The sequence below is a fragment of the Physcomitrium patens genome, chromosome 24, assembly GCF_059467195.1.
Source record: "Physcomitrium patens ecotype Gransden chromosome 24, ASM5946719v1, whole genome shotgun sequence".
In the NCBI taxonomy this organism is placed as follows: Eukaryota; Viridiplantae; Streptophyta; class Bryopsida; order Funariales; family Funariaceae; genus Physcomitrium; species Physcomitrium patens.
In genome coordinates, this window is record NC_143433.1 from 4,639,185 (window position 1) to 4,662,778 (window position 23,594).

The 23,594-nt window shown below is 39.9% G+C and overlaps 3 protein-coding genes and 2 long non-coding RNA genes across 16 annotated transcripts; 2 read left to right on the forward strand and 3 right to left on the reverse strand.

Moving 5' to 3' along the window:
- On the forward strand, positions 1–2,158 carry LOC149986365 (uncharacterized). Of its 3 annotated transcripts, none has more exons than XR_016500740.1 (2): positions 1–923; positions 1,120–2,158. It is a non-coding gene; the product is annotated as an uncharacterized LOC149986365 (long non-coding RNA). The 3 variants fall into 3 exon arrangements; XR_016500738.1 differs by having other exon boundaries at positions 1–526; XR_016500739.1 differs by having other exon boundaries at positions 2–433.
- LOC112276355 (acyl carrier protein 2, mitochondrial) lies at positions 2,065–3,702 on the reverse strand. Of its 2 annotated transcripts, none has more exons than XM_024507595.3 (3): positions 3,628–3,702; positions 2,939–3,174; positions 2,065–2,371 (listed from the first exon to the last, which is right to left on the reverse strand). In XM_024507595.3, the coding sequence occupies exons 2-3, from the start codon at positions 3,131–3,133 to the stop codon at positions 2,195–2,197; spliced, it is 372 nt and encodes a 123-aa protein (XP_024363363.1). In that variant the 5' UTR covers positions 3,134–3,174; positions 3,628–3,702; the 3' UTR covers positions 2,065–2,194. The 2 variants fall into 2 exon arrangements, with proteins under 2 accessions (XP_024363363.1, XP_024363364.1); XM_024507596.3 differs by having other exon boundaries at positions 3,543–3,702.
- Positions 3,703–3,944: 242 nt separating this feature from the next.
- Positions 3,945–6,581, forward strand: LOC112276357 (uncharacterized). 9 transcript variants are annotated; one of them, XR_016500737.1, is made up of 5 exons: positions 3,945–4,265; positions 4,661–4,770; positions 5,761–5,787; positions 6,229–6,273; positions 6,391–6,581. XR_016500737.1 is itself a non-coding variant. In XM_090247218.1 (4 exons), the coding sequence occupies exons 1-2, from the start codon at positions 4,051–4,053 to the stop codon at positions 4,791–4,793; spliced, it is 348 nt and encodes a 115-aa protein (XP_090103344.1). In that variant the 5' UTR covers positions 3,945–4,050; the 3' UTR covers positions 4,794–4,795; positions 5,761–5,787; positions 6,391–6,581. The 9 variants fall into 9 exon arrangements, 8 of the variants coding, with proteins under 8 accessions (XP_090103344.1, XP_090103343.1, XP_090103346.1 ...); XM_090247218.1 differs by lacking the exon at positions 6,229–6,273 and having other exon boundaries at positions 4,661–4,795; XM_090247217.1 differs by lacking the exon at positions 5,761–5,787 and having other exon boundaries at positions 4,661–4,795.
- A 926-nt stretch (positions 6,582–7,507) lies between these two features.
- LOC112276354 (uncharacterized) lies at positions 7,508–10,591 on the reverse strand. The gene is made up of 2 exons (XM_024507594.3): positions 9,810–10,591; positions 7,508–9,434 (listed from the first exon to the last, which is right to left on the reverse strand). Exons 1-2 carry the CDS (start codon positions 10,392–10,394, stop codon positions 7,803–7,805), a joined length of 2,217 nt encoding a protein of 738 aa, XP_024363362.1. The 5' UTR covers positions 10,395–10,591; the 3' UTR covers positions 7,508–7,802.
- A 5,363-nt stretch (positions 10,592–15,954) lies between these two features.
- Positions 15,955–17,196, reverse strand: LOC112276479 (uncharacterized). The gene is made up of 2 exons (XR_012216642.2): positions 16,839–17,196; positions 15,955–16,474 (listed from the first exon to the last, which is right to left on the reverse strand). It is a non-coding gene; the product is annotated as an uncharacterized LOC112276479 (long non-coding RNA).
- Between the last annotated feature and the right edge of the window lie 6,398 nt (positions 17,197–23,594).

Genomic DNA, 23,594 nt, shown 5'->3' on the forward strand with positions numbered 1-23,594 from the left:
TGCACCCACTTCCGCGAATGATCCCATTACCGCCTCTGTCCACTCCTGCCACATCTGGCTCTTTTCGGCTCTGTTGCTTCTGACTTAGATTTCAATAATGAAGTAGGTGGAAAGGAAAAGAGAAAAAGAACAAGAGATAAACATACACAAAGTAGAGAAAGACAGAAGTAGAGGAAGTGGAAGGAAGAAGAAGAAGAAGAAGAAGAAGCAGAAGAAAACAGAAAACCAGATGCATGATTGTGTGAAAAACCATGTTTAGCGTGTGAGAATGAAGCTCCGTGAGTTAGGGTTGTTTGTGTCGTGGAGTTCTATGTTTATTCACACAGGAGGGGTGGAATTAGGGTTTCCGGAGGAGGGAGTCCAAAGGTGTGGACTGTATGTATAAAAAGCCAAACTGACATCAATGGGGGAAGCAAAATCGGTGGTGGTGGAGGTGAGAGGTGGGAGGTGGGAGGTGGTGATTGTTTGTCTTTGTCTTTTCTCGAGAGTCCCACTTTCTGCCAGACAAGCTTTTGGGTTGTCTCGGGTGAGTAACATGTGAGGCTCTTCCACTTCCAATCGGACTTCCACCTGTCAAAAAGTCTGCAAAACTTCCTCGCCATTGGTGGAGGGGGGAAACTCTGAAGTTAGTGAAGTAAAGCAGCCATGAATACCCACCTTGAATCGTGTTTCTGAAACTCAAATCGGATCGAATTCTGTCATTTTGGGAATCCTCGCAGAATGTGTTCGGTTAAGGTTGAATCTTCAAACTGTAAATTTTTCGTTGTTTTAAGGACCCATGCATCCGGTTTCTTAGATTTACTCGCTACAGAAGTCATGCTTTCAGTGGAAAGGCGATGCCACCAAAAGCCTAAGTGAAGAAGCACCAACAGACAACAGCGTGGACCTCCTTCTGACAGATTCGGAGTCATCCAGATGAGCCTGTTGGCTTCTCTTTCGCTCGCTCGATCTCTTTCTCGTCTGTCTTCTTTCCACTGTTTGGAATGTCCAGTTTTTCATGCAGAAAGTTGTACAGTTGGCTACGATAAGGGGCTTGGATGTCCTTCATTCCAGCGGTTTTCCATTTCTGTTTTTTCTTTCTTGTCCTTCTGAAGTTTTCTGAGTGCCACCTTTCCGCAGAGTTTCTTTAGGTGTGGGGCACAAGGAGGAGGACGAGGGGCTTTAGATTCTTGTAGGTGGTTGTGGAGCTCAGAATCGTGGGCAGCAGCATTGTTGTGGTCTGTCGTATTCGCAGACCTGGCAGAAGATGGGGCCTATTTGTCGTAGGCATTCAAGAGCCCGAAGGGAGAGGGTACGGCAAAAAGGATCCTGATTTGTTGTGCTGGTGAAGGCTGACCTTGCGAAGGTCGGGCAGCTCTGAGGCAGGATCCGATTTGCGCAGAGCATTCAATGACCGCACCCAGACAGCTTCATATCTCGTGGTGCCAACGGGGTTATGAAAAAACAGATTTTGTAGGTAGGGCGTAACTGCAGATCACGTCCACACTGGATTAGGAGCTCACGTTAAATTCCCACGCACAACCAAAAAGTTTGGGCTGCAGCATGTATTGGACCTGGTCTTGTGAAGTGTCTCACGATTCTTAACACCAGATCCCGTTATATTTGTTGCAGGTGGAAACCACCGATCCTCTTGCCATCAAGCTGCAACGTAAAAAGGGTACAAAACTAGTTCATAGATTCCCTAATTAGGTTGACAGGGACTTTGTCCTCCCTCTGCAAGAGCAATCCTTTCAAAGGTCGAGGAAGTCCCACAAAGGTGTCTGCAGAGGAAAGGGGGAGTTTGTGAGGATGCTCTCAAGCAGGTACTCAGTGAGATCCAGACAAGTTGTTTTTGATGAAAAGAAATAAATATTGACAGCACGAGAGGTTCTGCAAAGTTGGGGAACTCATGACGGGTGTGTGCGCGCGCACAAGGAGTCAGGATTCAATCCAGCAAGTCAAAATAATCGAAGTTCAGGGCGAATTGCAGCACTCATTATTCTATACTCAGTGATCATGGCCCCAGTCGTAAAAATGGCAGAGTCTGCATTTGTAACCAGTCAGAAGTAGAGGGTTTTATGACTATTGAGAGAAAAAATTGAGCATGTAATTTTTTTTTAAATGGGAGATAATAAAATTGGCCCACTCGATGGGAGGATACCCAGGAATTGCACTGCCATACAGGAGCTACATGGACGAAACTAGAGCTATCAATCTACTTCGCTCGGGGTTGAGAGGCAATGTACTCAATGGCGTCAGCACAGGAAAAAATCTTGTCGGCGTCAGCGTCAGGAATCTCAATGGCAAACTCTTCCTCGAAGCCCATGACGACCTCCACCGTGTCCAAACTGTCGAGTCCCATGTCGTTTTGGAAGTGCGCATTTGGAGTCACCTGTTGCATGTATACGAGAAACTCTTTAGTTTTCTGTAGCAGATATACAAGAAATTGCACTTGGATGTAGTTAACATCAGAGACAATTTTTACACATCGTTGTATCAGTGATCCAACAATAGATCTTGTGTTTGCATGGAAAATAAAAGATTTTATATGGCTGCAGTAATCACATACCATGCGTACTACGCACTATTCACGAGTTCCTTCAACAGTTACTTCAAGATCAATCTCACCATGCATCTCCGGCGCAAGAAAATCCTTAAACCTAATGGATGTAATAGGTTGGATTTAATTTATTTTTGAAATCTGTTAGAATATGTAACGTCAACATGTTTGTAGCCGTTTGTTCACAAAGAGTAGAAACGAAACACGAAACTTAGAAAACATCCATGTCGTCGAAGCTTACAAAACCCTTTAGAACATCCTGTAAATCAATTCAGACGCATCTCCCGTAAACCGATTGGAACGGTGGGCTTTTCGTGACTATTACGATTTAGTGGCAAGTACCACCGATTACCAGTTCCAGCTCTGAGGAGGAAATGTACGATGTAATTAGGGCATTACCTTGGCGCTGTCAACTTTGTTCATTTTCTTGACAACGCTCAAGACGCGGTCGGTGACGACGTGCTTGTCCAAGTATGTTCCATGAGCCTCGGTGGAAAATAGACGGGGGCCATTAGTGAAGATGGGAGCTTGCATCCATGGTGCACTCACTCCCACTCGCATGCGCTTCAGCACAGCAGCCCGCACAGCCTGCATATTGAGATATTCTCTTCAAGATTGGGATGCCTTTCACAATCCTTCACAACAATCAGAGATTACCAAAAATTTAAGTGGCCGACCACAGCCGGAGGTTCAATATTGGACTAGAAATGTTATGGAGTTTGAGCCAGGAAACAAATTCGTAACCAAAACTTTAAAAAAAAACGATTCACAATCAAATCGCACAAAGGGCAGCAAAGAAACCCTAGAGCAATATGCCTTGTAACAAATTCACCAATTTCGATCGCCTTGAAACTCAACATTTTAATACGAACTACTAACACAGACCAACAGTAACCATAATATATCATCCTAACACACAATAAATAAAACTGTAAAGTACCAAACGCGAAGATCACCTAACGAAAGAGTCTCCTCACTTGCTGCAAAGTTACTCATTACCCACCTCAAACAAACTCCAAAAATCGAAACGAAATCGTAAATAAAACCATCAATTGAAGCTAAAAATGAAGAGATCGAGGTAGGACAACCTGAAAAACAGCACCGTAGAGACGACCCCACTGATTGAGAGTTGAGCTGACGGGACTCGAATGAAGGGTCTTCGAAAAACGGAAGTCGAATAGCAAACCCTAAACAGGGTTTATCAGATCAGCACCGAAGGCCCACATCAACTTCTCCAGTGTAGGACCCAGTTGGAAAGTACACGTGTGATACTTGATCTCCCTAATTAATTGTTATTCACCGCGACAATTACCACTAATGACACTTACCACCCAATTTTCAGGGTGTTCTGCAGCAGGGGTCCTAAAGCCCTAGTTCAAGCCCTTCGCTGATCAACCATTTCAGGGTCTCTGAGGAAGGGTTTATGTTCGACAGTTGATTGTGAAACCTGAGTGCCCATTTCACATTGTAAGTCGTAATCGGAGCGTTGGAGGAATTGAAGGTGAGAAGCTATGGCTTGTGCGAGTCGGCACATGGCCAGGTCCTTCTTGTCTAGCGCAAGAGCGGTGGTGCGTTCTTGTGGCAACAAGACCGCCAGTGCTGGTGCTGAAATCGGTGCATCAGCCAAAGGAGGAGCTGCCGCGCCTCGATCTGCTGCAGCCCCGAGCTCCACGTCGCCCAAGTCCTTTTTCATGGAGTCTCGCAGACCCGGGGCTTTCTTTACTAGGTATGCTCATATGGCTGTGTAGGTTTTTATTATATTTGCTGTGCAGCTTGGGTCTCTTGCTTTTGGGACTCTATTTGCGAAGACCCATCGTGTGTGGGATATATCGTTTTCATTGCGCTAAGGAAGTGAAATGCGATTTGATGTTTCGGTCCATCTAGACCTAATTTTTAATTTGCTCTTAACACTTCTTGTCTTGTTTATATCGACATTGTAGCTTGGTTGCACTTGCAGGCGTAGTTTTCTTCTGTGAGAAGTCTGGTTCCTGATAGCACTAGATACTGCCAGGTGTGATGAATTATAGAAGGCGACTCGAAATCATGCAAGTTTTCGTTGACTATGACTGTTCTCTTCTAACACTTACTGTGGTCGTATTTCTTGGCGTCGTTGGCTGATAGGCTACCGGGAGAAGTGGCATGTATACAATCTCTGCTGCCCTTGCACAATGCAACAGCCTCAGCGCGAATGGTTTCTCAACTCCGCATCTCAGCTGGCGCCCTCCTCCAGGGTACGCACATGGATATTTCCTGATGGTATTCTCACCAACGTTGATGCCATTGTTTACGGCAAGGAATTACTTAAGAGTCTGTTACAAGCCTTATTGTGTTGTAAAACTATCCATGCACTCTCTGATAGTAAGCTTTTTGACTTCCCGTAGTTTATTTGGAGGGGTTCCGGGTCCAGCCTTACTCTTTAGAATGCAACACAAACTTTAAGAACATATGAGAACTTGCGCCTAAGTTATGTCCTTTTTGGAAGCAGACTTTAATGTGTTCCTGATACCCTCCTTGCATTGAGTTTTTTTCGCCAGATTTAATGAATCTCATTAAACGTTCTTCTTTTAAAATTAAATGGGTAATTCCTCTATATATCTTGTAGATACGCATACGGTAAGTCAAGAACTTGCCATATATTCGGGTAGCCTCATTCTGCTCGTGGCTGTGTAGTGAGGCGCCCAATTTAGATACCATGCATTAATTGTGGAGGCCCTTTCACTATTTGAGTACTTGGCAGTTTTTGTTTCAATTAGTTAAGATTACACTACCTTTTGTATAACCAACTTTTCGTATTAATCGAATAACCGAAGTAGTCTTTCAGAGATCGTAAGTCAAGAACCTCGAATGACGTCTTCAGAGTCCTTTCTGATTTTCAATGACAAGTCTATATTCATTAGTAAAGGATTGACGAGATTTTTATTTGTATACTTGAGTCATTATCATCTGGTCAACTTTTCAGGTCTTTTCTTTCTATCTTTCTGGATTTCTCACTCTCAGTCGTACGCGATGAAGACAACTTATTTATTCACTAGAAAATCGATTGTGTGTATGTATGTGCAAAGTAGAAAGTGTTACTGATGGAACTACCCAAGAGCCTCTTGTATCTCATCTTTCATGAGAGGTTTAATCAGGTTTGGATGAGAATGAGTTGAAAATGGGAAGAGTGTAGATAGCTTGAATCTCACGAGTGTGTGGTTGGCTGGTGGACATGCGTGCATCAGACGGTGAGGACGGCACATAGCGGATAGGTGCCCATCTGTTTCTATTTAATCCAAGTCTACTCAACATGAATTAGGACATCCACACTTGATTTTATCATCTTTTATGTCAACAATACATATCAGTTTAGTTCTTGAAACTTTGTGACGGTGCCCTCTATTATGTGAAGAACACTAAGAAACTGTTTACGTTCTACCTCTATACGTCTCATGAAGTGTTTACAGATAAGCTTGGAAGCAATCTGAGTTTTGATTCCACAGGCTGTAATTAACTCCTTGACGTGATGTATTTTATGTCATGTCGTTTCTTGAGGCGGATGATGGATTCCAGCTTTTATGTCATGTCGTTTCTATTTAAGGATAATTTTTTGTAGATTTTGAAAGGTACAACCGAGATAATCCAGTTCGAAGAGATTTTGTTTGAATATTCACAGTAGATTGGTTGATGTTTGCATGTTGGTTCGTGGGTAGACATGCGTGATGGCACGTAACGAAGGCTGGGATTCCACCACAACTGTGAGCGGTGATTGGTTCTGATGATTTACCACCTGTCCCTCTCATATGAGCAAGTTGTGTAGAGCTGGTTCCGTTCAATACGCATGAATTTGTAATGGGTGGTGTTCTTGCTGTCAGGAGGAATGTGGATTATTGACGATGCTTGACCATCTGGATCTAAACCAGGTGCGGTCTTTGTCTCTGACACTCCGTCTTAAGCATCCTTTCATGGCTTCTCAGTGTTGAAAGTTGGTGAAGCTCGAGATACATTTGTCCAAGTTCGCTAAACTGCACATCAAGATTCCAGTAAAAACATTTTTTTCCAAATATTTCTGGTTTCAAATTTGCTTTCAAGGAATTTGTGTGCGCTATATCTCTCGACCGCTATCTGCGTTTCACATTCTTCATTGCTCAATACTTGGCTAATTATTCCATATGTGCGTATCTTAGCAATTTGAGTTTAATGGGAAATCTTGCTGACTTATATGGAAGTGATATCGGATGGTTTCAATGTACATTGGCTTTGTATTAATCCTTGTCATGTTGTACATCTACTGTGTTTTATGCCCAAATTGGAGCTCTCATCACCAATTAACTTCACAATTTATTATCTTATCTATTAGTTTCATCTAAAAGTTTTTAGATCTATATCTATACGTTGGTTGATTGTTTTGTGTCCAATAAAGGACTGATACTGTAAAAATCTTCCAAATAATTTGTTTTGAATAAAGCACAAGCAAAATTTTATGATGTGTTAAAAGCAATAGATATAAAATTAGAAACAGTACATTTGATTATAGAATTTACGTATTTATAACATCGTGTTGCATCCTATCAACAGATTTCTTACCATTCATTACTTTTCAAAAGTATTACAATATTTTGTCTGAAATTAGTGGATTCATCAGATTATATTTTCAAACAGACAATATTGCATAAATCTTCAAAAATCAGAAATAAAATCCAATATCATTATTTAATAATCACATGTATGTTTAGTTTTTTCGCTTTTGTTTACTAAAAATATTTGCTGAAGAGAATAATTATATTTCTTATGAATCAAATGTATAGAGAAGGCGTTCATAGGTGCTAGAAGTGCGTAGAAATTGAAATTATATTCAGCTTTCAAGGCGAAGTTAACAGGCAAAATAATCAACTGGATAATGTGATTTAAGTGGACAGCTGGCGTTGCTCTTACAACCTTCGGTTGAGACACAGAAGACATTGAGTTACATTCAAGCAAAACTATCAATAATTAGTCAAGTTGATACCCGTGCAAGCATCACTTTGTGACAGGTTTTAGGTATCCCACCACGATTTTTCAATAAGCAAAATTGCAGGGTTCTTCACTGATGCATAAATTCCATGCTCACCAACTGTCTGGGAAAAAACTGAAAGAATTCTTCCCCGTAAAAAACCAAGTTTTTGAAGTATAATTGAACTCGTAACTGATTTTCATCTCATCCTATTGAAACCAGAAACCTAACGAAAGCAGCAAATCGATGAAGATATCTACAACACAAATACAGTGCAAGATTTACAGACAAACCTCACGTTCTTCTCTTTTTCCGTGGCTTCTCTGGACTGCTGTCACTAGCGCTGTCACTCTCACTGTCACTTTCACTGTCGCTACTCGAATCTGAAACACTGCTGGCTGAGGAACTGCCGCCCCCTGAAGTGTCCGAGTCTGCATCTGAGTCATCACTCTCGCTTGGAACGGGTACGTGTTGATTCATGATCATGCGTGGCATGTTCTTTAGGTACTCACGCAGGTTGTCTGTAAGACCACCCAAACCAATGGAAGTGAAGAAGTTGATGGCGAAACGCGTGTTCTTTGGATTATCTTTTGGAAAGATTCCATCAAAAGATTCTTGCATCGAGGGATCGCTCAGACGTTCGTTCAGTTTCCGCAGTCCCAAGTGTTCTGAAAGCTCTTGGAAAAGAATCTTGATAAAAATACGAGATGAAGAAGTTGTATCCTCCTCTGTGAGTCGGATATAGGCCAGGGCTTGCCAAGGAAGCGCATCCGTGCCCAACAAATGAGCAAAGAACTTCGCAACATTGCGAAGCTTGTTTGTTTCCAGGCGATGAATCATTGAGTACTGATTCACAAAACAGATATCAAACTTCTCTTGATAAACGCGATTGATCATGCAGAACCGTTGCCCAAGGAGACCGTAATATCGCAGATATGTCCTTTCTTGACTGCAACACTCCAAAAGCATAACGCACAGCTCCATCTCTTGTCCAGGTTCCAACTTAATTTTAAGAAGCTTGTGCCCAGCCTCCTCAAAGTCCACACTAGACATAATAGTAAGATAAATAGTACGCCGCAAGTTCACAAGATTTGTCTCCGTTTCATCCTGGATAATCATGCATGCCTCCCTGTCTTCTTCGTCTTCCTCATCGGATTCATCCTCATCATCCTCATCACCAGACTCTTTATCCCCATCTTCAACTTCACCGGCTGAATCGTCACCCAAAATTTCCTTCTTCACTGCTTCGTACTTCTTTTCGTTTTCTACAAAGTCTGGATCAACTTTGAAAATATCAAGTCCCGTCTCTTGGTCTAACTCATCATCAAGCGATAACTCATGTGTAATCTGGTCCTCTTGATCGACAAGGTCTAGCTCTGGTAACACTGCCGGAAAACCCTGGAATTGAGCCTTGCGAATTGCAAAAAGGCCTTCAATCATAAATTGAACACGCTTATCAATTTCTCCTTCGTGTAGGATTCCTCGAAACCGCTCGAAGATACCGTGCAGCCCTTGAGGAGAAACATCTTGAAGAAGGGATCCACATTCCTTGACGAAACCGACGGCCACCTCAACGCTGTCATCTGTGGGCTTTTCCAAAAGTATGGTAAGGAGTTCAAGCGCTAGAATTTCATGTGCGACTTGCTGATTGACAAGATGAGCAATGAATTTCGCGGCAGCTAGCAATACTGGTTTATCATTCCTCTTGAAAGCTCGTTTTAGTTGCAAGATGATCCTCTTTAGCAATAACTCGCCTAGCTCCGGAAACTTCGTATTGACCACCGCGACCAGAGCTGCAAAAATGTGGGTGAAAGTGGGAGAAGCCATCTGGGACTTCATGCATGACCTTGCAAATAACCCTCTTCCTCTTATCAGATTCTCACCGAAAAGCTCCGGAATGATGTTTTTTATGTTTGATGCATTGACCTGGGCAAATACAGGAGAAATCGACAAAAAGAACCATATTAATCTCCAAGAAGTCAGAAATCAGCTTCATTTCTCAGAACATAAAACTTCTGGGCAGAAGTTTACGATAGAAAGCAACTATCAGCGTTATATACTTATTTGCATTCCAGTTTAGGATTCCACCGCCTCCATTCAATTTCACTCCTCTTCTTCGTCCGTTTTCAGTTGAAATAGTAGAAATGATAAACAGACACTCTGATTAACGAAATTAAAACATGTTTCAACCTTCGGCGATTCCCTACACCACACACGCAGCTTAACAACCGCTCAATTTTTCAAACGCGAAACTTTCAAGCTTAATACAACCAAACCCTAAAGTCGACCAAAGAAACAAACCTTGTTAACTAGACCATTGATACTCTTTCGCAACGCATCCCACGTCATTCTCTGGTACTGCACGGAGCTCTTGTCGTCGACATCTTTCATCATCTGCGCCAATTTGAAGGGCGGAATATACACTCCACCACTGCGCCCAGATGCTTTCTCTGGAACGGCAACTTTCTCCGGCACCACCTTGGGCGCCTCCTCCAGCGACTCCTCCTCCTCATCTCGCCGCCTTCTCTCCTCTCGATCTCCCCTCTCTCTCCTCCGCTCCTCATCTACCCGATACGACTCCTCTCCGTTTCTCCTCGGCCGCTCCTCATCGTCCCTCCTAGAACGCGGTCTATCTTCCCCTTCTCTTCTAGACCGCTCGTCGCCACTCCTCCAGTACCTCTCCTCGCCATCTCGCCGATCCCTACCTCGAGAGTACTCCTCCCGCTTGGACCGCTCCTGTCTGTCCCGATAATGCTCCGCCCTCCTAGACCTATCGTCCGCGTCGCGGCGGTCTTTGCCACGGTACCCCTCGCGGGAATACTCGCCATCTTCTTCAGCACCAGCGCCCCAGCGCTCCTCCTGCCGCACTCCCACCGCCGTCGCCATACTTGCGAGAGATCACATACACGACCTAAGAAGAGAAAAACCCTAAGAAGAAGCAGGGCAAGATCTGAGACGAACACGCAGGAGGGCTTGCTTGCAGCAGCGAACGCAGTGTTGTAGAGAGTTTGTGCGAAAGCAAAACCCTAAAAAACGGATTGAGACTAAGCTGGGCTTCGCCTCACGTCGGGTGCGGGATACGCTTCCATTCAACTAGTATGTGTACTACATGGCTCTCACTTTTAGCCATGCCTAATATTCGTGAATACATATATATATTTATATTTATATTTTCACATATGTATACATTCAGACACTCTATTAGAAAGAATAATTTTAAAATTAATAGATTTTAGATTTCAGGGTTTTCTTTTTTTTCCAACTCCATCTTGAATTTTAATAAGATCTTATACAATTTACTACATTAAAAAAACTAATATAATATATAAATTCAAAGCTATATATATACATATATATATATATATATATATAATGTATAAGTCCAAAGATAATGATTTTTTTACAAAGAGTTCAAAAATAAAATAAAAACAAATGTATGCAAATATAGGTATAGTTATTTTTAAATGTTAAATTTTATGTTAAAAAAAAATAATTTTACTTATTTGTGTCAAGTTATATTTATGAATTTATGAATTTATTATAATTTTATAATATATTATATCAATAGTGATATTTTTATTTTTGGTGTCATTTGGACAAATAATTCTAAAGTACTTTAGTTAGATACATCAAGATTTAAATACAAATGATTGGCTATGCATAAATATTAAAATTTAAAGATGTAGACTATATTTTTTTTTTAATGATTGGTCATGAGGTTTATCAATGGTTATTGAGTATGAAAATCCCTTAAAAAATTGTACCTAATGGAATCTAAAGAAATATATTTTGACAATAAAAATAAAAATAGTAATAGAGAAAATTTAAATTTGATTGTGTTGTTTCTAGTTAGTAATCTTGTTTCACAAACATAGTTACTAAGTCTTGTAGGAATTAAACAAGAACTATTATAAAAGGCCTTACTGTGGAGCAATATTTATTAACAATATAATATGATATTTAACTTTGAGTTCCAACTATAATAAGATATTCCATTAGACTTTAAGACATTGAGATATTTTAGTATATATAAAATCTTATTATCAATTCCACTAAAACATACTTACAATTTTCTAAAAACAAATTTGAAGAGCTTTCATATTAATATCATTAATATCATTAATATTAATTATAATAAAATTAATTGATTAATTAAATATTCATTCATATATTTCCATGAGTATTTAATGTTAAAGAAACGATTTAATAATATTTCTTTCTCATTTTGTAAATATATTAAATATTTATAGAAACACTTTTTTATAAAACCATAGTAATTCTACAAAATATTATATGTATATATATATATATATATATATATATATATAATCATTTGTTTACAAAAAAATTACAATAGAAATATTACATTAATATTTTATTCTAAACTATGAAAACAATATTTTGTAAAAGATTTTTTTGTAAGTATTGTTTGTTTATTTATTTATTTATTATTGCACAATGATTATTTTCTTATGCATTCATTAGAATGTTAAATTTATTTTAAGTTTTTTATTAAAAAATTTGTATTAATTCTTTGTAAAAAAAAAAAAACATAAAGTAAGGTTTTAAAATCCATAAATCTTTCTTCTAATTGTATCACATTCAAACATTTTACTGCAATCTTCCTTATTTATAAATTTCTTTTCAAAATAAACTCTATATACTTCTTAATTACAAAATCAGTTATATTTTTAGATGCAACTTGGGATTTATTTGTTACAAAACGACTTTAAATTTATTACAACTTAAGATGAGATACCTCAACCAATTGATGTACTTTTGTAGATATAATGTCTACTATAAAATTACATGGTATTATCAAAATAATATGGTATTATTTTATTTTATTTTTATTATCACAATCTTTCTAACAATCTATAAAGCAAAAAAAAAACAATAAAATCTAATAATAAATAAAAGAATAGTTTTTCAAACAAAATCTTAAAAAAAACTAAAATTAATGATAAACCAAGAAATAAAAAGATATAAATGAACCATAAAGACAAAACAAAAATATATCATATTTAAATCAAAGATGATGTTTAGTAAAAACAACTAATGATTCAACTTCTATTTGACATTTTATCAATATTCCATGGAAGTAAAAATCTATTCTCTTCTATTGCATGCTAAAAAACTCGCTCAAGCTACAAGTACACCCCAAATTGTTATTTACACACCCATTATGTCTATACACACATCCAAGACCTTTGATTTGAGTGCTCTAGACCCCCTCTTCCTTGGCTTGGCATGGATCCTAGACTTCTTCTATGACTTTCTAATTTTGCCACTAGAATTTTTTTGTTGTGGCAAGAGGAGGTCCAAAATCATGCATGGATAAGAACACGGGAGTCTAAAACAATCAATCAAAGACCTTGGGTGTGTATATAAACATAATGGGTGTATTTATAACAATTTGAAGTGTGCTTGTAACCTGAGCTAAAAGAATAGTGAGTAATAGGCCTTGCATTTGAAGGCACTGCCACAAACCTCTCCAGAACCAACCACGCAACAACCAAAAGCCCCAAGCAGAAGCACACATGAACGGTGCAGAGGAAACTTGTTGATCAATAGACTCAATGACGTTGATGCACACAAGAACCTGAATATCCATGTACATAAAATAGATCTGCATAAAATCTGCCACAACGAGTGTCTACATATGCACATCATGGAGTGAGGTCAGAGGAGAACATATATTAATGGACAGCTAGGTGTTAGAGATGACAGCGCACGTTAAAGATATTAGCTTCCATGAGCTTGTCTGCATCGACACCGTCACAACCTCAGCATCCTGTATGCTCAGACAGCCGCAGTGGTGATCCCCACTAGATGATGAGGATCTCGGAAGGCATGGCAGTTAGGTCTGGAGGGTCTTCGTCAATTGGGTCTCGGCAAGGAAAAGATCTGCCTTCGCGACCAAGTTTATCGAAGATTTGAGTGGGTGGAAGGGTGAGATGCTCGCAACGCGCTGAGAATCCTTTGTAGTTGCCTGGAGCTCGCCATGTCTGGAAGAAGGCAGAGTCACCAGAGCAGGAAGCCTCACTCCTCTGCAGCACGCTTCGACGATACGCTTCGTCGGACTTCCCGATGGACGTGGGACGGGACACCTAAGCCGTTGAGCCCATGTGGCAAAAGTGCTGCTCAAGTTTTTATTGGGATTGTCAAAACAAGGCGGTGACGAGACAGGGTATTTGACGTCTACTCATTCAGTTATCATGTCGTCAATTCCTGGAGCCTGCGGTTTGCATACTCTGTTTGAACCTTGCAGCTTTTCCGCAGTAATTCTAGGTTTTGTTAGTAGGAGATGCTCTTGTGATGGTTCTCTCTGCTGTTTCGTTGTTCTCGTGACAATAACATTCTTTACCACTTAGCAATCTGGGGATGTGCACAGAATTTGCCAATTACTGAGGGTATTTTTATCACAACCTCTCACCACAAATTCATATCCCATGATTGGGTTTCAGAAGGCATGTTTACATTTTCATTCTATTTAATCGACCTATGCATTCTTCACCAGAGCAGTTTGTGTATGCACACAAGAACTTCGGCCATTTCAGATCCCCCTAAGCATGGACCGATATCACCCCAATCCACCCCACCCGGTGTCTGCAACTCGTCCGAGCTAAAGCATGTGCCACAAATGTAGACTAAAAGCCAATAGAGGAGATAAGTAAGAAAATAGCATACAACAGGAGACAGAAACGAAAAAAAAGGAAAGATACTGAAACATGCGATGCAAGCGAAAAGCGCGGTGTGTACAGAAAGTTGTTTACAAAGAATAATGAATAATGAGTACGCGACGGTTACACTGGAATCGCTGAGCGCATCCAGTTGATCTGGAGCAAGGTCTTGAAAACCATGTTCTACGAGATTGTGATAAAAATAGTGGCGACTAGGAAATGTTGTGAACACGCAACGAACGTCATTTCGTCAACCGTCGTTGCAAAGGCCTCTGTCGAGGAAAAAAAATGGTACAGGAATGTGTGATGTTACGTGTCTGCCGGCGAATACTATCAGCATGTTTGCATTTTGCATGTGAACGAAGTCATATGTATGTGTATATATATATATATACAAATGCTAGGAGTCGTCCCTCCTCTTCTGTTTGCAGCTGCCTGAAGCCACTGAGATTGCGCAGTCTGAAACTATTGAGGCTGCTCGGTTGGTGACTGAGGACGGGGCTGAGGCCATGTCACAGGTCTGGGGAAAGGTGAAGGCCTGGTAGTTGGGGTTGGATCTTCCATCATTGCCTGGCTTCACAATTCTGAAGCGAATGGACTGAAACTACACAAAAATACAGCTCGGTGTCAAATCCCAGTGATTGGAATAGCGACGAACTTGACTTGCCATGGAAGGCGCTGCACTAAACATCACCACATCCAACCAAACAACCAACAAAAACCCCGAAACACGACCACATAACAACGGTGGAGAGAAAACTCACTTAATAATCAATCGGCTAAGTGACGCTGTTGCACACAAGAGACTGAATATACAATACATACAACGGAATGTTGACACAAGCTCGGAATTGACGAGTGTGTTTTCATATACATCATGGAATGTCTGCAAGGAGGAATGCAGACCGAAGCACAGCTGGGCGTCGGAGTAACGGCACACGCTATAGATATTATCTTCCATGAGCGTGTATGCGCAGACACCGTCACAACCCCAGAATCATATCCGCGCATCATGTCCACGCAGACAGCCAGATCCGTGACCTCGGTGGGGTGATGGCACTCTCGGAAGGCATGGCAGTGAGGCGGAGAGCGTCTTTGCGAATTTGCTCTTCGCAGCTGGGTTGGGTTTGCGAAAGGAAAAAAAAATCTTTTATCGCGTCAAGTTTCATCGAAGGCCCGAGGAGTTGGAACAGTGAAATGCTGGCAACGCGCTGAGAAACCATTACTGTTGCTTGGAGATCGCCATGTCTGAAGGAAGGCAGAGTCACCCATCTGCACCAACCTTCGACGATATGCTTCGCGGGACCTCCCAATGGACGTAGTAGGGGATACCTCCGCCATTGAGCCCGCGTGGCAAAAGTGCTGCTCAAGTTTTTCATGGGACAGCTAACAGGAGGGGGTGAAGAGACACGCTTGTCATCTGCGGTGTGAATTCATTAACGTTAAATCATTCAGTTTTCATGTCGTCTGGACTGATATTAAGGTGCTAATCCGCAGGTTAGTTGTGTTGGGGATCAGATGAACATATACTCGACCAGAAAACGCTACAAGAGGTGAAGACTGTCGAGTGACTAGTATTGCATCGTTTTGCACATCTCGTTTGAACCTTCAAGCTTTTGTGTAGTACACTTGGGTTTAGAGATTGGGTGAGATTCCCGTGATATTTTGTTTGCTTTTTCCTTGTCCTCGTGATAGTGACATTCTTAACCCCGTAGCAAAGGAAAAACACCAAGACATGGCAAGCGGAGAAACGCAAAAAAATGTGATGTAAATGAATGCACGATTCAATTTCAGTTCATTATCTTAAAAAAAAACAATGAATAAGCAGTACCTAACTATCCAAATTGGTACTACGAAGCTCTCCCAGTTGATGGAAACTAGGTGTCGGAAGCAGTATGCCACGACATAGTGACATTGAAGGGATTGACTAAAATCATATGAACGTCATTCGCTCGATCGTCGTAGCAGAGGCCTCTCTCTACAAAAAAATTATTTCCAGATCGTTTAATGCAACGTGTCCGCCAATACCAATCCTATCACCATTCTTGCGTCTCTTCATGAAGGAGGAACAGACAAAGTCAAATATACACAAATGCTAGGAGTCGTCCCTCCTCTTCTGTTTGTAGCCGCTTGAATTCAAGGCAACCGAGTAGTCTGGAACTGCTGGGGCTGAGGACGAGGCCAAGAGTATGGCGGAGGCTTGTACCTCCAAAAGCCTTGCTAGTTTTGGTTGGATCTCCCATTGTTACCTGGATTCAGGATTCTGAAGCGAATGAATTGAATCTACACAACGACACAACTCGGTGTCAAGCCCCAGTAAAAAGAGTAGTGACGAATTAATTCTGCCTTGCAAGGCACTGCACTAAGACTCACCACAACCACACACAGCAAAGGTAAAGAAAATACACACAAGCACCGTTAAAAGAATAACACAAAAAAGCTGAAGTGAACCAGACAAGGACAGCTAAGAAAATTCCACACAAGAAATTCAAAGACAAAACTACACAAGCACAGGCGAGAAAACTACAAAAGAAAGGTAGAGCGAAAACCACACAAGCAGGGATGAAAGAGCAACAGAGGAAAGATACAAAACTACTCAAAAACTTAACACACGGGAAGATGGAGACGAAACTGCACAGGAACTTACTTGATGATCAATCAGGTCACGAATGCTGTTGCACGAGAAGAGCCTGAGCATGCACTCGTTAATTTGGGTCTATCTTTGAATGCAGAGTCCATAAATACATTATGGAATGTCTGCACAGAAGAATGCGGACGCCGGACACAATATCTGTAATTAGCATGCCTACGCAGACAATCCAAGTGTGATGTCTGCGCAGACAGCCCCAGCCGTGACCCAGGTTGTATGACTCTCCGAAGAAATATCTGTTACACTGGGATTTCGAAGCGGAAGAGATGCAATCACTGGACCAAATTTCACGGAAAATCTAATTGAAGAAATGCTCGAACACGCTGCGAAAGTCGGGTTGTCGCTTGGATCTCGCGATTCTATGTGGCAACTGCCCTGCTGGCATTCTGTGCGAGGCTTCTGGTGTTTGCATTTTATTTTTCATTCATCGATTTTGTTGGTTCACTAGTGTGCTTTGGATGAATGAAAACGTAGGTGTGTGTGTGTGTTAGTTTTTACTTAAATTATTTGAATTTTCTGTCTTTCACTTTAAAGTCAGGGCGTTCAATTATAAGCGGTTTGGAAGGCTTGGCATATGAGAACGGAAGTGCAAAGGTAGTATTGTATCTATGCAGACATGGTATTTGATATATCAATTATGTAGTTATTTCCAAGCATCCTTCTAACATTGAATGTTGCATTGTAGTTGTAAGCGTGGTTTGCTACTATCAGTATTTGAGCAAGATTTAAATTAAAAAAATATGTATAAAGTTTGATATGACATTATTGTTATCAAATTTAGATACTATATGTTATTTTTTGCATGTTAAAAGATAAAAATTTAGCTGATTAGTCACATTTCTGTACTGAGTTTTTGTTGTGCAGTTTGTTTAATGATCCATTGCACAAGTCAAATCTTAAGCTTGATGCTTAGATTTTTTTTTTTTTTTTTTTTTTTTTGTATAGAATGTGGTTTATTAATCACCATGTTTGTATTGGATTTTTTTTTTTTTTTTTTTTTTTTTTTTTGTTGAATAAAAGGTCTTATGATGTTTGTAATGTAAAGAAGCTATATATAATAATTTATTATTGCATGTTAGACATGTAAAAAATGTTTAACACATTTGTGTTTGATAAGTGATTTGTTTATACAATTGTTATTGCTTAACTTTGCAAGAAGCCATGTGAAGTTTTTAGAAAATTAAAAATAAAATTGACATAGAATAGAGATAACTGACAAGTTTCTATGTATTTTCTAGTTTTAACTTTATTTTTGAAAAATTATTTCAAATACATAAAACTAGAACTTGAAAGGAATTACCATTCAAATACAATTCTATAAATTTATTTATTCTAATCATGCATATAAATATAAACAATTTTTGCATAAACATAAATAAAACTCATTTAATATCAAATTACAATAAATTAATATATATATATAGATATATATATATATTACAATCCTTAATCCTACTACTTAACCGAACTGGGTATGGCAGTTATTATCAAGAACATAATAAAACAGTTTAAGCTTCTATTATTATATAAGATAAATTCAACAATATGATAAATCAGAACTGTCCTTCACTCTTGCATTCTTTATTTCTTATCACATTATAATATTATTTTTTGTATCTTCACATTTTACCTTTTTATTTTGATTTAATTTAGTTTTATTATCACTACTTTTTGGTTTTCATTACTTCTGGACTGCATACAACACTTTTTACAATAAATCTTCATTTCTTTTTTATACAAAATATGGTATATATATGTATGTATGTCTGTATTAGAAGAGATATTCCTGTGATTATTCTATCTGCTGTTTCCTTGTCCTCATAACATTCTTGATCACTTCGCAGCCTGGGGATCTGCGCAGAATTTGCCAAATTCTGCGGGCATTTTCATTACAACCGCTCAGAACCCAATTCAGATTCCATGATTGTATTGCCAAGGGCATGTTTAGATCTTGAGTCTATTTAATGGACTTCTGGATTCTCCACCAGAATAGTTTATGCACAAACATACAAGAACTTGGGTCATTTCCGATTCCTGAAAAAATGAACCGATATGGTTCCAATCCACCCCACCCGGTGCCTGCAACTCGTCCGAGTCAAAGTATGTGCCACAAATGTAGACTAATAGCCAGCAGAGGAGAAATCGATGTAGAAATAAAGCAAGAAAAGATAAATAACAGAGGGGAGAGAAAAGAAAAAAAGGAAAAAAACTCGGAGACATGTGATACGAGCGAGAGCACAAATTTGTCGGCACATTATATATATAGAATAAACGATTTAGTCAGCACATTAGTTCATTACTCAACATCTGCAAATATCTCCCGATCACAAGCAAAAAAGAAAGTGCAACAAACTCCACTTCTCTGATAGTGTTTACAATTTTTTGACATCCATCGCTCTCTCAGAATTAGACCTCACATTGCAGGAAATCAAGTAAACATTTCTTCAGGTAATTCGCACCTATTTACATCCCTTAGCGAGGCGACATAACAACCACACCCAAAAATAAGCACAAACCGATAACGCAAACAGAGGAGAGCAGAAGGTGAATTTCAGCTGAAGTGGCTCAGAATAGGTGCATTATCGGGAAGCAACAAGAGAAAAATTGCCTAGCCCAGTGACATGATCCAGCCCAGTATCAGTGCCCAACTGCAGATCCTGCAAGAGATGCATAAAAAACACAACATTATTCTTCGATTCTACAAAAACGTGCCGCCACCATCCTCAATGCCACACTTCAAAAACAGCGAGGGGAAAGCTCCAGGCCAACAGCATTGCATGGACCGCATGGACCGCCCCCTTAGCGACCACCTCGGGGGCAACCTCGTCCTCCACGTTCTCAGCCACGGCTATCTCAGGTGCCTCGGGTACTGCAGCCTCCGCAACTGGGGCCTCTGGCTCTGCGGCCTCCGCCACGATCTCGGCCTCCTTCGCTTCCTCCTCAACCTCAACACTTGCGGCCGCCATCTCCTTAAAACGTGAGTCAAATAACTGCAGTATTAAGACTAATGTATGAAGCTATTGAGGCTGTGCGGGTGGTGGATTAGGACGGAGTTCTAGGGAAAGGCGAAGACCTGGTAGTTGGGGTGTAGGATTTTTAAAGGAAAAACAAGAGCAACGATTTATTTCATGTGTATTGAATTTATACATGATCAACTTGTGAGACTCGAGTTGATCGATCACACAAACTTCACTCCTACTGTTATTATAGACTCCATAATTTGACTTCTAATTTTAGTGATTTTATTATTACATACACGGCTGAAATTGAAGCTAGAGGATAGCAATATCGGCATAGTATCGGGTTGGTAACCATAGGCGTCATTTTCAACATGGGGTTGGATCTTCCATTATTGTCTGGCTTCACAATTTTGAAGCAAATGAACTGAATCTACACAAAAATGTGCTCTCGGAAGGCATTGCAGTTGGGGGGAGAGGGTCTTCGCCAATCTGCTCTTTGCAGGAGTCTTGGATTCGAGAAAGGGAGAAGACCTATTCTCACGTGCAATTTCGTCGAACGTCCAAATAAGTGCACATGTTAGAGATATTATCCTCCATGAAGGATTCTCTTCCAAGCATGCCAATCAATAATAAGTAAGAGGCAAGCTATGTGAGGCATGAATTCTAGGCCCAATTGTGTATCTTGGAAATGGTGAGAACTATAGCCAAAATAGGGAGAGTAAATGTTGGAAGACTGATTAGCTAGCCAAAAAGATGCAAAAACAAGAGATGTCAAAGAAAGTTGTGCTTGTGTGAAGGACATATACTAGGAAGTTGTAGAAGATTCTAGAAGGTTCTAGAGAAGCTTCTTAGTTCGTCGAAGTTGCTTGAGAAGCTTCATAGATTGTAGAAGCTGCTTGAGAAGCTTCCTAACTCATAGAAGCTGTTTGAGAAGCTTCATAGTTTGTGGAAGCTACTTGAGAAGCTATCTAGCTTGTAGTATATATAGGAGCCGAGATTGAGGGGATCCTCAGTCTCGACAATACATCTCTTGGAGCTCTAGCTCACCTCTCTAGTTTTGTTCTTGTACTCAAGAGATTAATCTAGTTCTTCCCAATTCTTCTTCAACTTCTTGTTTAAATTTCCAGTTAGTATTCTAAATTCGTGACAGTTTGTCGAGACTACACTCATCTTTCATATCAGAGCTAGTTCTTTCTTGTTAAAGTGTGGATTATCCCTCTGCTTGAAAGTACTGGTATTTTAGATGTTGTAGATTACCCTCCTCTAAACTGATATTTCTTCTATTATAATATTGCAGTCTTATCTTTCTTGGAGAGAGTGGATTATCCCTCTTCTTGAAGGTTTTAAGGCATTTTAGAGGTTGCGGAGTACCCTCCTCTAAACCAATACTGCCTTCTTATAGAGTCATTTCTTTTCTTCTCTTAAAATGGCCGGAGGTCAAAATATTAGTATGATTGAAAGTTCAGAGTCCAAGTTGGACGCCATTATGAATGCTCTTGCTACGTTATCAGAGAGAATTGTAGAGATTGAAGGAATTATTGCAAGACCTCATGATGATGGAGCATCCAAGATGTCACAATCGAGAATTCATCAGCCTTAAGCTTCAACACTAAGAAAAACAACTTTGCCTCTAGTTCAACAAAGACCATTGGTCTTACAACGAAAGGAGCCCCGAATTAGTCTTTTAGATAAGTTTGATGATACGCGTTCTAAGTTTTGAGGTTTTGTCAATCAAATTAGATTGATAATAGCTTTGCAGCCCTAACGCTATCCAACGGAGGAGTCACGTGTTGGACTAGTTGGAACTTTACTCACGGAGCAAGCTCTATCATGGTTTACTCCTTTGTTTGAAAAAGGATCGTCAATTTTGAACAACTTTGAAACTTTTTTGGAGGCGTTTGTAGAAGCATTTAGCAAACATGACAAGGCATGATGGGCTACAACAAAAATCTGGTCACTACGACAAGGAGCACGCTCTGCGTTAATCTACGCATTAGATTTCAGATAATTAGCGTATGACATCAATTGGAACAAGGAAGCATTGATGAGACAATTTTATTGGGGCTTGAGGAACGACATGAAGGATTTTTTATTATCTCTTTCCGATCCACGAACGCTTAACGAAGCCATTAGCCAAGCTGTGAAGTACGATAATCATCTATTCCAACGTCGCCAAGATTAATGCTTAAGACAACATACGGCTCACCACGCTCCAACTATGTCAACAAGCAGCTTGAATTCATATTCAAAGGTGGAAGACATGCAAATTGACGTGATACATGTCAAATCCCTAACTCTAGAATAAAAAAAGCGATGTATAGAGGAAGGGCTATGCTTGTATTGCGGTGAAGAAGGCCACAGAGCTGGAAATTGCCTCAAGAAGTAAAATCTACGCATTGTCAGGACTAGAGGCATGTTTGTTCAAGAAAACAAAGATGCCTAGCCACAATAGGGATTGTGCGGTTGGACAATTCAATACCACAACAACAATCAAGTTCCTCTCTTTCTGCTCAACCTGTCCATTGCTTTACCATTCTTCTATCTTTTGGCCCTCAGAAACTAAAAACCTTAGCGTTATTACATTCAAGAGAATCTGCTTAGTTTTTAGACGAAGAATATCCTAAGTCTCACGAGATTCTTCTAGTATGAAAATCTAAACCCGTTCACGTAGAAGTAATAGATGGACGACCTTTATTGTCTGGTAGTCTCATCCATGAATCAGAACCTATAGAGGTGATGTTTAAAGACCATAGTAGTTATGTTATTTTCAATATTATTAGAATCTCATCAAACCTTGTTATTCTTGGTCTTTCTTGGTTAAAAATGCATAACCCATCTATAGATTGGAGGTTACGAAAGATGACATTTTCTATAGAACATTTCGAGAGTAAGTCTGTTAGAAGATCTCGAATCAAAAAACCCTTATTTATTGGAGCAAGAGCATTTCTAACATTGTCAAAGGAAGGCACACCGTTTGTCATTTATACAACTTCAACTAGCGGAGAGAAGATTTTGACAGCAAGTATACCAGAGCAATATAAGGATTTTGAAGAGGTGTTTCAAAAGAAGAATGCCGACATACTATCGGAGCATCGATCATACGATTGTGCCATAGACTTGCAGGAAGGAGCACAACCACCTTTTGGTCCAATCTACAATTTGTCGTAGATGGAGTTAGCAGAGTTACAAAAGTACATTGACGAGAATCTAGCTAAGAACTTCATTCGTCATTCGAAGTCGCCAGTTGGGGCACCAATCTTATTTGTGAAGAAGAAAGATGGCTCGCTGTGGATGTGCGTGGATTATCGAAGTCTCAACAAGGTGACAAAGAAGAATCGTTATCCATTATCTTTGATATTAGGTCTTCTAAAGCAACTTGGGTATACAAGGATCTTTACAAAGATTGATCTCAGGGGAGCTTACAACCTCGTGTAAATCAAGAAAAGAGATGAATGGAAGACAGCTTTCTGTACAACATATGGCTATTTTGAATATAATGTCATGCCTTTTGATCTTATCAATGCTCCGACGGTCTTTCAACACATGATGAATGACATCTTGCGGGAGCACCTTGACGATTTTGTTCTCATCTATCTAGATGATATTCTGATATTTTCCAAAAACATAGAAGAGTATGAGAAACATGTTCGTCTGGTCCTTGAAAAACTCCATGAATGAGGACTTTACGCCAAATTGGAGAAGTGCTTGTTTAACCAAACTAAGATGGAATTTTTGGGATTCATTGCAACTACGGAAGGTTTGAAGATGGACCCTAAGAAGGTGGAAACAATTA

Bases quoted from the DNA above. Each gene is read 5' to 3' on its own strand.
- LOC112276354 (XM_024507594.3), bottom strand. From the start codon at position 10,394: ATGGCGACGGCGGTGGGAGTGCGGCAGGAGGAGCGCTGGGGCGCTGGT. The intron at 9,435-9,809 runs GTTTGTTTCTTT...GTATTTGCCCAG, and splicing joins TCAATGGTCTAGTTAACAAG to GTCAATGCATCAAACATAAA.
- LOC112276355 (XM_024507595.3), bottom strand. From the start codon at position 3,133: ATGCAGGCTGTGCGGGCTGCTGTGCTGAAGCGCATGCGAGTGGGAGTG. The intron at 2,372-2,938 runs GTAATGCCCTAA...TACATGCAACAG, and splicing joins ACAAAGTTGACAGCGCCAAG to GTGACTCCAAATGCGCACTT.
- LOC112276357 (XM_090247214.1), top strand. From the start codon at position 4,051: ATGGCTTGTGCGAGTCGGCACATGGCCAGGTCCTTCTTGTCTAGCGCA. The intron at 4,266-4,660 runs GTATGCTCATAT...GTTGGCTGATAG, and splicing joins CCCGGGGCTTTCTTTACTAG to GCTACCGGGAGAAGTGGCAT. The intron at 4,771-6,390 runs GTACGCACATGG...TCTTGCTGTCAG, and splicing joins AGCTGGCGCCCTCCTCCAGG to GAGGAATGTGGATTATTGAC.